This window comes from Lygodium microphyllum, chromosome 23 (genome assembly GCF_053477565.2).
Source record: "Lygodium microphyllum isolate KBCC chromosome 23, Lygodium_microphyllum_v1.1.10, whole genome shotgun sequence".
Lineage (NCBI taxonomy): Eukaryota > Viridiplantae > Streptophyta > Polypodiopsida > Schizaeales > Lygodiaceae > Lygodium > Lygodium microphyllum.
The window spans coordinates 100,396,532-100,409,415 of NC_141157.1; the positions used below are offsets into that span (position 1 = coordinate 100,396,532).

The window sequence follows — 12,884 nt, forward strand, 5'->3', positions numbered from 1 at the left end:
ATGGGATCCATCATGCCTCGCTTTGTCGCCGGCGTCGACATGCAACAGAAGACCTACTGGCGTTGGTCCGTTCCTTGCTCCTGGATTCCGCTGATGATGATTTTTTGCTGTCTCTGGAGAGGCGGTTGGCCCATCTTATTTAAGTGTTTCAGTTGAAATCTTATCAACAGGCCAAGCTGCACAACTTGACGGACACAATGCAAGACAGCGCCTGCCAGTCTCATAAGTTCTTTCGCGCCTTGCATGCGTCTCCAGCTCGCGAAAATATGACCAGACTCCAGGATTCGGAAGGTCGCATGGTCATGGATCCGCAAACCATTGTCACTATGTGCAGAAACTATTTTATGGAACTCCTTGGTTCCTCTTCCTCGCCTTCTAGCCAGGTTACGCATGCCTGTTCGGTCTTCTATCAATTGGTCCGCCAGCAGGTTCCACTTGATATGCAAGCCGCTTTGGAGACGAATATTTGCGAGGAAGAGGTTATGGATGTTTTGTTGCACTTGTCGAATGATAAAAGTCCTGGCTGGGATGGTCTCACTAATGAATTCTTTCAGACCTCGGCCACGCAGTTGGTGAAGCCATTGGTGGCCATGTTTCAGCAAGTGTGGGAAACGGGGGTCATGCCCTCCTCATGGAAAGAAGGCCTTATCAAACTAATTCCAAAGTTCCCTTCGCCGTCAAAGTTGCAACACTGGAGACCAATCTCTTTGATGGGCTCCATGTATAAAATCTACTCCAAAGTGCTGGCGAATCGGCTTCACAAGCACCTTCCAGCTATTGTGCATCCTCTCCAATATGGCTTCATTAAGGGCCGCAACATTCTACATAATATCTTAAATGTGCAAATGGCGATTGACTATGCGCGGCACTCCGGTCAGCAAGTGGTATTGATCCAATTGGACTTGGAAAAGGCGTTTGATTATGTGGACTGGTCGTTCATTGCAGACCTCATGTCGGCTATGGGCTTTGGTACCCGCATGTCCCGACTGATCTACACCATTAGTGCTGAGGCTTCCTCCAGAGTTATGCTTAATGGTGGAGTTACAGAGCCATTTGTCCTTGCGCGCTCGGTCAGACAGGGTTGTCCTTTGAGCCCGCTCTTTTTTGCCCTGGCGACTCACCCGGTCCTTTCAATGTTATCCTCCATGGCAGCATCTGCTCAGCTGGCCGGGCTGTCTCTTCCGTTGGGTCAGCACTTCGTTAGCCAATCTTTGGCTGACGATACCTTTATGATCTTGCAGGCGGACAGGGACAACATTCGCAGGGCATTAGATGTTTGGACACTCTTTGGTCAGGCCTCTGGGCTTCGCATCAATGCCCTTAAGTCAGCCATTCTCAGTTGTACGGAGCCTGATCTGCAGTCCTTAGGCTGGCAAGGCCAGGTGGTTTCCCGTGGCTCCATTGTCAAGCATCTTGGATACCCATTGGGGGTGGATGTACGGCCAAAAGACCTGCTGGACTGGATTTCACAAAAACTGGCGGTGAAGTTTATGTATTGGAAGTCACAAGCGTGGCCATTCCATGTCCGCCTCAAAGTGGCCCAGACAATCATGCTTCCGATGCTTACATATTTCCTGCCTTTGTTGCCATGGACGCCTACTACTTTGAAGGCCCTCACTCATCCCATCCGTTTCATGTTGTGGAAGAAGGATTCACTGCAGGCCGGCATTTCCTGGATTTCATGGTCACACGCATGTACCCCTAAGCGCATGGGTGGAGGAGCTATTTTGGATGCACACACTCATATGTTAGCTCTACGCTGGTCCCTTTTTCGTGCCATGTGTGTGGACCATCACCCATGGACCATCATAGCCCGCTATTTTCTTGAGGACAGCGGGCTCCGCCATGGTAACACACGGCTTCGGGCCTCCTGGTGGCATGTCCTTAATGCGGACTCTCGTGTTTCCAGTCCCTCTTCCTCTTTGTTACTGCACTTGGTCGGCTTGTGGAAAGTGGTGCTCCAAAAGGCCCGTTGGCACCCAGCAGGGGACCGCTTGCAGACTAACTCCTTTCAGCTGGAATTGTTGGCAGTATCGAGACTCCTTTCATGGGAAGATAAACATCAACTCAGACCGAGATTTAATCGCATGGCCCGTTTAGGTGTGACGTCGGTGGCGGATGCTACCCTTGCCACTCGCAATGTCCTCGTATCTTTTCGGACTGCTCGGCGACTCTTCAAGATCCCGCGTGGATACCGTGATTTATGGGAGCAGCTTTCGTCGGAACTTCAGGGTCGGCAACCCTTTCCTGCCTTGACTGTGGACCGCCCTTGGCAGGACTGGGACCTTGCAGGCCGCCTGAGTCTGGAAAAGGCCTCTACTAATCAGGTGTACCATCTTCTTGTTCAAGATCACCAATGGCTGGGAGAGAAAGCTAATACTGTTTGGGGACTGCGGAAATCGCTGTCATGGTGGCAGAAAACGCTGATGGAGGGCTGGCTAAATAAGACGCCTTTCAAATGCAAGGTTTTTCTTTGGCGGGTGATGATTGGCGGTCTTCCTCTGGCCTCGGCCCTTGCCAAGCGTCGCATCTCGAATGGCAATTGTTTCTTCTGTACCACACCGGCGGAATCGGCCCGACATCGTTTTCTCTCTTGCCCGCTCGCCAAGAATATCTGGTCGCTCTTGTCGCACATTTGGCGCGCGGTGGTCGGGTCCTCGCTAACTCCTTTCGACTGGGTTTTTGTGCGCCCGAAGTATCCTGCACCGCCACAGTTGCATGAGAAGATCTTATTTCACTTTTTCAGATATTGGGGATGCTGGCACATTTGGACCACGCGCAATGCTTTTCTCTTTGATTCGGCCTCTAATGTACCCCGACATATTGCCAGGCTTAAAGGGCTCTTGCATTGGGAGCTAGATATCATCCGACACTCCGACCTGCTCCCTCGGGAGGATTTGCATCCGTGGCATATGGCAATTGCCTCGGGGTTGTTGCCATGATTGGTGTAACCTTTTCAGTGCATTACTACGGGGTTTCCCCACATGTTGGCCTAGGGCCCTCGTGTATCCTGTAATCAGGAAATCCTCTGCATCCTTGCCATGACGTTGTAACTTGTAGTACTTAGAATCTCTTCACATGATGACTTAGATTGTCGTCATGTATCTTGTAATCAAGTAATCATGTACTTTTTTTCGTAATTAATACAATTACCTTTTACGAAAAAAAAAAGAGTGAGAGAGAGAGCAGCAGCAGAAGAGAAGGCTGGCTCGAAAGCTGCCATGTTGATTCCCAATGCAGAGGAATATATCAGCTATTGCCTTGACCTTTGCACAAGCTTGACCTTCAATCTTCACAGCTAGATCAACCAAAAACACCAACCAGGTTATGATCCACTTCATAGTGCAATTGACATGAATGAAAAGTGATTGCTAAAGCTACAAGAGTTTCAATGTACATCAATGATCCTAGAGTGGCCTTAGCTTAGGCTTTTTGAACTTTTTTATGATGGCTCTGCCACTTTGATAAGCTGCCCATTTGCCATATTTCTTAGCTGCCTTCATCTTGGTGATCTGACTTGGTGAGTTGGTTGTGCCTTGAGTTGTGTGGTGTGAGCCACATTTTGGTACCTCCAAGCATTTTACTGCGCTTCAACTTTCATATTGTATGACCGCGAATTCCAAAGTTATTTAATTCTAAATTCCAAAGTTGCCAAACCATATGGGAGTTCCTACATTGAAGAAGGTGCCAAAGTCCCAAATGTCTAAGAAGGCATCTTGCCCCTTTCTCATAGTAAATGATCAATAGCCTCACTGCATCTTGCTATAGCATGCAATAATACTAGTAATGAGCTCCTATCTGAGAGATTGTCTTGCAGTTCACTCCCTCTTGTTGGGGTCTGCTCTGAGAGGCGCCTGCAACTATGGACAAAGCAATTACACCTCATGGGCACATACTTGGTCCTCCTGATATGCGGTGGCTACCACAAGGGACTCCTAGTGGTCTCCTCACTAATGGTTCTTTTGGGACCAATTTTAATAGCCAGATCATTTAGACTTTTTTCTCTGTAATGGTCTTACCTTGAAGTTTGAACAAACCGATGAAACCCATCTACTCTGTTCTAGTTTGTGATTATACTGTGGAGAGATGCATAGAGAGGGAGGGAGTAGGGATGGATGGAGTGACAAGGAGTGAAGGATGGAGAGAGAGACTTAAGAATGTCTGAATGATTTTTAGGCTTACTAATGTGGACGAATCTGGATACTTATATGGTGCAAGAGGAGGATCTGGAGGCTATGCTGAGTGCATTTTCCGGTACGCAGCTCGTGTTTTGTTTGGGAAGGAGCTATCTGGTCCTTCGAACTTCAGGACATTACGAAATTCTGACTTCAGGGAGTTAACTTTGGAGGTACACATGGTTATACAGTAAAGAGATGGTTAATAGTAGCTTGCACTCTCCACTGGTTTTATTTAAGATGTCGAGACTCTGAAATCTGTAGGTTGATGGAGAGGTGGTGCTACGCTTTGCATGTTGCTATGGTTTCCGCAATATTCAGAACCTTGTCCGGAAGCTGAAAGCAGGGAAGTGTGATTACCAATTTGTTGAAGTCATGGCATGTCCTTCAGGTCAACTTTGTGGACAGCTTCAGATTTCAGATGTTTGATTACTGAGGTTATTAGACAGTTGTAACTTTTTACTGCTGCAATAGGCTGTTTGGCTGGAGGGGGTCAAATTAAACCAAGGAAAGGACAATCGAGTAAAGATCTTATCCAGGCTCTTGAGACTATCTATCTGAAAGAGGTGTGTTTTGGAATGCAGAGAGGTCAATATATCCCAAATGTAAAGCGCTTATATGAAGTGGGGCCTCAGATTTGAATTTTCTTCATGCAGGTCAATGTCTTTGATCCCTTCAACAATCCAGTAATCAAGGAGTTGTATGCTGAATGGCTACATCATCCTGGCTCAGAACAGGCTTTAGAGATTGCACAGACAAGCTATCACCATCGTGAAAAAAGTGTGACTTCTCAGATAAGTAATTGGTGACTGATTCAGAGGCAAGGTTTATGGTGGTGCTTACAGCCCAGCAGCAGCCCAAGCTGTTTATAAATATTGAAAGTGATCTTTGGACAGCTGCATTCTGTCGTAATGAGACACTGACTACCGGGTATATTTCATCTGGCGTAGATCATATATTTAGGTCATAAATTCATGTCATCAAATTTAGTAACAGTGTGACTCGTTTGATGTGTTTATCATTGTGCAGGAAAATCATGCAAAATTTTGCAACAGAAAAGCAGCTGGAAGCATTGTTAAGGTTCTGCTTTATCATCTTTGAGCATATTACAACCTGTTTTCAACTACCTCTAAACATGTACTTATGTACATGCAAGTCTCTTTGTTCATATGTATTGTGAACAGCTTGGCAATCGTGGCAGAGGTGTGTAGTACAATGCTCCTGTATGATAATCATAGGAAAAACCATGAAAGTTGTCTATATCAACAGCAATACTAACATTTTTGTCTTTTACTTTATCCCAAGTTGGGTCACTTCTTCTCTTGCACATAGCATTGTTAACCTTGTGGAGGAATTTGTAGAAATGATACCTTGGAGTAGGCAATATAATTCCATAAGATTTTCACTTCTTGTTAAGTTTTAAAATGGCAATCTAGAAGTCGTAAGAATTGGTGTAGTGGGTGAAGGTTTACGATGGAAGTGCAGCTCAAATTTGCAACAATCACAATCCATTTAGATATTTTTATAGTTAGCTACCTACATAATAGGGTGTTGGTGAAGTTGAGTACAAAGCATTAATTTAACAACTATTAATCTTTGTATAGCAAAATTGGCAAACAATTTTTTAGAAATGATTTTCTAACAAATGTCATGGTTTGTGTTTAGAATGAATTGTAGTCCTACAATCTTTTTCATAGATAACATGTGGAATTGTCAATCCTGAAAAGGAAATAAGGCCATCAGTAATATGCTCTTACTTCAAACCACATGGTTAGAGGTTCAAAGGCTTTTCAATGTGCACAAATGACAATTTCTTAGAATTGTTACTTTTTCTTGAATTTGAAGCCTAAAAGTCGCAATGATTGTGCCTTGCTTTAAGATTATTGTATTATTCTGTGCAATGCAAAACCAACAATCTCAAAGTTTAGGGCCTTTGTGTTTTCCGCCGACGCCATTAAGCATTAGGGATACTTGGCAATGTTCTATCATGTAAAGGGGCGTAAACCATATTTTGGCATTATTGTGTTTCATATGTACACGAACTAGCTTTAGAATATTTTAGGATGAACCTATAATTAATGTAAGTGTTAAAAAGTAACTATTGGAGGATATTTTCAGGAAGCCAAAGTTGTATTTGTTCGTCTTATATAAGACATAAGTTTAGACCTGATATGAAAGAGTATTCAATGATTATTTTAGCACATATAATTTTCTTTATGCTATTTGGTGGCATACACTCCTAAAAGATTGGAATTGAATAAAACAATGAAAAGAAAGTTTGTGTTTGGAACGGTCCTTGTTGTAAGGGGGCCAATTTAGTGACAACTCATTTAAAACAATCATGAACGAGAGAGAGAACCATTGGTTTTGTGATGGCTACAATGATCATAGAATAAAATGGATTGTTGATTTATCAACTATATATCTTATTGGCCAAAATCCAATTGTTAGGCTTCGCATCAAAGATTGCTATAGTTGTTAACAAGTACTAGGATTGACCTTGTGTTTGAAAGATTGACTCATTTTTGTCAACACTTGGCCTTAGTGCCAAATATATTGAATATGATAACTTTGCAAAGATGTTAAGTCTCTAGATTAGTCTTCGTATTGGTGAGATCTAGTTTGTTAAAATTTAAGTTGAAACTTGTTTATCTTTATGGACAAACATAAATTTTTCCTCATTTTCCTAACCATTGGATAAGCATGAATTAGATATTGGCTTTTTTGTTGGGAGAATTTGCTATTAGGCATTTCTTGGCATTGGCCAAACATTATAGGCTAGATCCTACAATATATCTCAAAGCTGTTAGGCATTTCTTAGCATTGGCCAAACATTATAGGCTAGATTCTACAGTATATCTCCAAATTATTAGGCTTTCGATTGGTCCTAATACCTGGGAAAAACCTAATAGGTTTTTTCTAAGTTCCAACATTTTGGGTTACTATCAACTACTAATGTTGGCCTCAAGCCCAAAACAATCCTTAAGGCTTGTGCTAGCATAATTTTGGGCTTACAACAAAAGGTATTGAAAGTGATAGTATTAATACGAAGTATTAGGCCTCAAATACTTGCAATGCGGGTTATATTGGCTACTAAAATGGCCCTCAAGGCCTACGTCTTGCCTCATCTCCCAAACCTTGTGTGGTGATGGATTTTTAAATTTTGTTCTAATGGGTAAGCATATGAATCCTTATATGTTTGTCTACAATGACAAGACCTTTGTGGTACTCACATTGGCCAATATTTATTTATAGATGGCAAGCTCACCTTCTTTAGGGTTAATATCGAGTATCATATTGGTATCAAGGCAAATAATAGATTGCTTTCTTTGCTCAAGTCAAGCATGGAGTTATGACAAAAAATATTGAATCTTGTTGTGTTAGCAACCTATAGTTACAAGGCCTCTAGGATAGTTCTAGATTGTCTGCTTGTGAAACAATTCTTCCTTGTGCCTTAATTAAGAAATTGCTACAATCACATCTTTGATTGAAACATCTTACTAAAGATAGTTAGAATGTTATACACTTCTTAACACTACATTAACTCATGTTCCAAATCTTACACTAGAAAGAATCATCAATCTTGCTTAGATGAAGAAAGAGGCAAGGAACTTTCAGTAAAGCATTTATATTAACATGAATAAATCAAGGTCTCTTGATCTTAGTGTCAAAATGTTATTTTAACAAAGAATAGATACTCAAGAATTGTTGGAACAAGTATCCTAAAAAAGATGGTGTAGTTAGTGTAAAAAGACAAGGCATATCACCAGTAAGCATCTACACTCTAGAAAGGAGAAAGAGGCTTAAGTTTGCTCTAAACTCTAAATTTTAGTGGAGAATTTTTGGAAAACCCGCCCGGGGGGGGAGGGGGGGTGTTGTTGCCCTTCTTGTTGTTCAGAAAATGGTACACGAACAAGTACATCACAAAGGTATGAATGCATGTAAACTAGACTTAAGGATAGGTGGTACTAAACCCTAGCATATATATGATTATATAAATGGCCAAAAGGAAGCTCTTTATGTATGAGCAAGAAGCACTCTAGTTGCACTTATGAGCACCTTAATCAACAAACAAATGTTTCTTATATATTGCACTCTTATTTTCTTGCTCTCTTTTGTCAATTCCACACTTTGTTGGAAATCGCATGACGGGGGACTTGCTTGAGCTGCTATACTAAACACACACCATACATACAAGACAAAGCTCGCTCAAGAACACAAGAGGAGAGATGGAGGGCAAAATGTCTTCTTGTTTGTTTCTTCTTTTTCTTTCACATACAAAGTATAGTACACAAATTATAGATAAGATAAAACATAAAGGAAAGTTGCCTACCAAGTCAGATGGTGTATAACTTACTATACTAATCAACTAGTGCTATAACTATGCTAGATATAGGTAGATGCAATAAACCAAATATAATAAGTGATAAGTTAGTGGCCATGTGAGGATCATAATGACCACTAACATGCTAAGTGTAGATGTGCAGTCCCATCTAACTAGGTGGTCCATCACCAATGTCCCCACATGTTGAGCTAGGCATCTCAACACTTCCCCTCAAGCTTAACTGTATCTCTGCAACTCCAAGTAAGCTTCACCTTTGTAAAAATGTCAGCCATCTAATCCTATATAGTATTGACATATACCAACTCAACCTCTCCTACAAGTACCTTCTCTCTCATAAAGTGATAATGCACCTCAATGCTCATGTTGTCACAATGAATGACAACTGGACCATCTCCCTCCATATCTAAATCACCCCATAACTTTTGCAGCCATACAAACTCACATGTTGCCATAGCAGCACCTCCATACTAAGTCTTTGTACTTGATAAAGCAACTGTAGGTTGCTTTTTGCTACTTCATGTAACTGTTGCACTACTAAGTGAAAATATGAATCCGTTCGTAGATCTTTTGTCAAACATGCTACTAGCCCAATTTTCATTTGTGTATCCAAATACCTGTATATCCTTAGTTGTCTCCTAAGAAAGTCCACAATGCAAAGTGGACTTCACATACCTCAATATGTGTCTAACTGCATCCAATTGTGGCTTTCTAGGCATCTGCATAAATTGATTGACAAGACCAACAACATTGGCCTTGTGATAGTCATGTAAATCAAACTCCCTACTATCCTCCTAAGCATAGTCATATATCTCATCCCTAACATCAGCATTCAATTTCACATTTTTTTCCAATGGCACTGAAAGAGGCTTACACGCTATTAGTGGCATACATACTATCATACCATACTTGGACAATGTATCCATGCCATATAGCCTTTGGGATAGCCATATACCATCATCACATTTGATCATCTCAACAATACCAAGAAAGTACCATAGCTCACCCAAATCCTTCATCTCAAACTTCTTTAAAAGGTTCCTAACTCCAACAATCCCATTATCACTGTCATTTGTAATAAAGTCATCCACATAGATGACTATGATAACCAATCATGCATCTCTCTTTCTTAAATAAAATGAGTGATTAGCATCAGAAATATAAAAACCAATGTTGACAAGATACTCTCCAATCTAGTTAGACCATGGTCTAGGTACTTGCTTCATTAGTCCATAGAGCACATTCTTTAACCTATATACATATCTTGGATGCTCTAAATCCTCATAACCTGTTGGCTACTCCATATACATCTCTTCTTATAATTCACCATGCAAGAAGGCAATCTTTACATCCACTTGCTATAAACTCCAACCTTTGGCTACTGCACCAAAGCAATCACGCATTTAATGATTACCATCCTAGTAATCGGATTGAATGTCTCTTAATTATCTATGCCATATGTTTGAGCATAGCCTTTTATAATTGGCCTAGCCTTATACATGCTAATAGAACCATTTGCATTATGCCTAATTTTGTAGATCCACTTACAACCAATATCTTTCTTACCCTTAGGCAATGATACTAGATCCCAAGTCTTATTGGCTTCTAATGCAACCATCTCCTCATCCATCGATGTATTCCAATGAGCATGACCAATAACATCCTCAAAATAAGTGGGCTCAACATCCTCAACCACCTTTACCATATAAGCATAATGGTAAGCTGCATAACCTTCAAAACCAAATCGATTAACAAGGTATCTAACCTAGCTAGACTTACGTACCATTGGATCACTTAGTGGAGTCTTTACATTACCATGTGTTGTTTGTACACTTGGTGTCCTGATACTGAAGGAAAACCAAGCTCATCATCCAAACTCTTTGAACCATTGGAATCTCCATCAAACCCCAAATGACTAGCAAATGTATCATTACCATTAGCCACTTTCTTCTTCCCTTTGTCTTTACCTACAACAATAGTAGATACACCTGAAGATGTGGGAGCGGTCCTTAGTCTCCTATACCAAGGGCTAACTATAGATATAGTATTAGATGATGTTATTGGTCCACTAAGGCTTCAAAGTTTTCACTTCCCTTTCTACACATAATTATCATGAGTATCATAATTATCCAATGTATCACCACTAGATGCATACCAACTACTCATCTCATTAAAAATAACATCGTTGTTCACTCTGAACTCACTTGTAATAGGGTTATAACACTAATACTCTTTCTATTCTAAAGAGTATCCAATGAAAATATATTTTTCAGCCTTTGGAGTAAGCTTTTTTTTGCAGCTCATTTGGCACATGAACATATGCAATACAACCAAACACTTTCAAGTGTGACACATCAGGCTTCTTGCCTGTAAAGCATTCTTCAAGGATCATCCCATGAACTACACTTGTGGATGTTCTGTTCATAATATAGACAGTAGTATAAATAGCTTCAAACCAAAAATATTTTGGCATATTCTTTTTAGCCATTGATGCTCGTGCAACTTCTATAATATGCATATTTTTTCTTTTGGCAACCTTGTTTTGCTATGGGATATACCTACAAGTAAATTGTCTCATTATCCCTATGAGACCTCATAAGAAGTCACTGAACTCATTAGAGGGTACTCTCCCCCTCCATCTGAAGCACTTAACTTTCAAGCTTGTTTCTATTTCAACAGTAGCCTTGAAAGTTTTGAAGTGCTCAAATACACCATTGTTTTCCTTCATGAAATATACATCGTATGCACAACATCAATCATATTTTTTCTCACATCTCTATCATGCAAAAAAGGTTGTCTTATTTGCTTACCAAATTGATATGCTTCACACACTTTATGAAATTCTAAAAGTAAGCAATTTTATAACCAATCCTTTGGATTGTATTAATTTCACAAACTTTGTCTAATACGTTTGTGTCATATTTCAATGTCTACAACCACTCCTTTTCCTTTAGCATACATACACCATTCATAGTAAGAATTCTAGCATCTAAAGTAAACATGTGGCCAACTCTCTTTCACTTTGCAACCAACGTGTACTTATCATTACAATCTTCCACAAAGTAATATTTTGTATTAAATCAAACTTGCAACCTTGCTCTATCATTTGATCGACAAACACTAAATCTTTTGTGATGGATAATCTAGATTTTATAAAACTCATTTGCAGATAAAACTTGTGTTTGTTGATTGTTTACCGCAGCACAGAGGAGTAAGAAATGGAAAAAGAGAAAAAGAAAAGGGGCCTTAAATGGCAACTAGACCCGGGAAAAAATTAAATGCACGGGCACGATCCTCAAGAAGTCTTGGAGTTTCCCAAGGAGAGTAAAAGAATAAAAAGTGCACCATTGAGTGCGAAAACACTTCCACAACCTTGTAAAAGAGTGCCAGGCTCACTCCTGTGCAAATTATATGCATTAGTTGGGGATAGGATAGACTAGAACGATGGGAAATGAGGAAATGGACCTAGGCTAATGGCCAGCCATGTAAAAAAGGGGGATGACTGCCCATGGAAATTAGGGCATGTATATAAAGTTGAAAAGTGAATGGGAAGCTCATTCTTGTGTGTGGCAAAAGCTTCTTCTTCTTCTTCTCTTGTGTCTTGCCTTCTTGCTTGTGCTTGAGAGAGGGATTGAGAGAGCGTGAGGGAGTGATTGTGTGAGAGTGAGGGATCTTGGAGAAGAAGCTCTCCATCTTCTCTCTTCATCTTCCCTTCCTCTCTTCTCTTCTCTTGTCTCGCGCGTGGCTATGGAGGATGAAGCTCATGAGAGAGGGATTGAGGTTGCTTGAGCTTGCCTCAAAGATCGTGGAGCTACCGGTGTGCAAGAAAGAGGAGGACATTCGATCGAACATCAAGGTAAGCTCACTACACCCATAAGGCAAGCATTGCGCGTCAGCTATGTGAGAGGTAGCCATGGCTGCTCGGTTCGAAACACTTGAGCAATAAGTGGTCCGTAGGTCTCGGGGTAGAGCTTGAAGCTCCCCTCCATTTTGGTTTCGTTGTCGGGACTGACGGAATCGAGCCTTGAGCGCCGCGCGCATCAGATCGAGCATGGAATTAGGGTTTGCAGCCTGAACCAGTGCTCGAGATAACTAGGAGATTTAGGAGGTTTTAATCCGTGGTACAGGTAAGTACTTGGGTTTGTTGGAAGCATTAGATTAAGACTACTGTTCTGCATTTCTGTTTTTCATATTGCCTGCACTAGATTAAGGTTAGATTAGGGTAAGAAAAGAGAAAACAGGGGTTATGGTTGCTGCTGGAAACAGGAAAACAAGGGCCCAGATTCAAGTTTTTGGGTGAAACAGGGACATGGAACTGGCTGTAAGGTTTTGCAGTGCTGGGAAAGGACCTTAAGAGGCTTGGGAGG

At 41.1% G+C, this 12,884-nt stretch overlaps 1 protein-coding gene across 2 annotated transcripts in view; it reads left to right on the forward strand.

The window, feature by feature from the left end:
• The window catches only part of NAR1 (ferredoxin hydrogenase), a 78,857-nt gene extending 73,296 nt beyond the window's left edge, over window positions 1-5,561 (forward strand). The window contains exons 8-12 of one of the 2 annotated variants that reach the window (XM_087663845.1): window positions 4,177-4,348; window positions 4,440-4,566; window positions 4,650-4,741; window positions 4,832-5,105; window positions 5,205-5,561. In XM_087663845.1, coding sequence (XP_087519971.1) covers window positions 4,177-4,348; window positions 4,440-4,566; window positions 4,650-4,741; window positions 4,832-4,984 — 544 coding nt within the window. In that variant the 3' untranslated portion in view covers window positions 4,985-5,105; window positions 5,205-5,561. The remainder of the gene's footprint in view (window positions 1-4,176; window positions 4,349-4,439; window positions 4,567-4,649; window positions 4,742-4,831; window positions 5,106-5,204) is intronic. The other variant, XM_087663846.1, reaches the window with a different exon arrangement.
• Window positions 5,562-12,884: the final 7,323 nt, after the last annotated feature.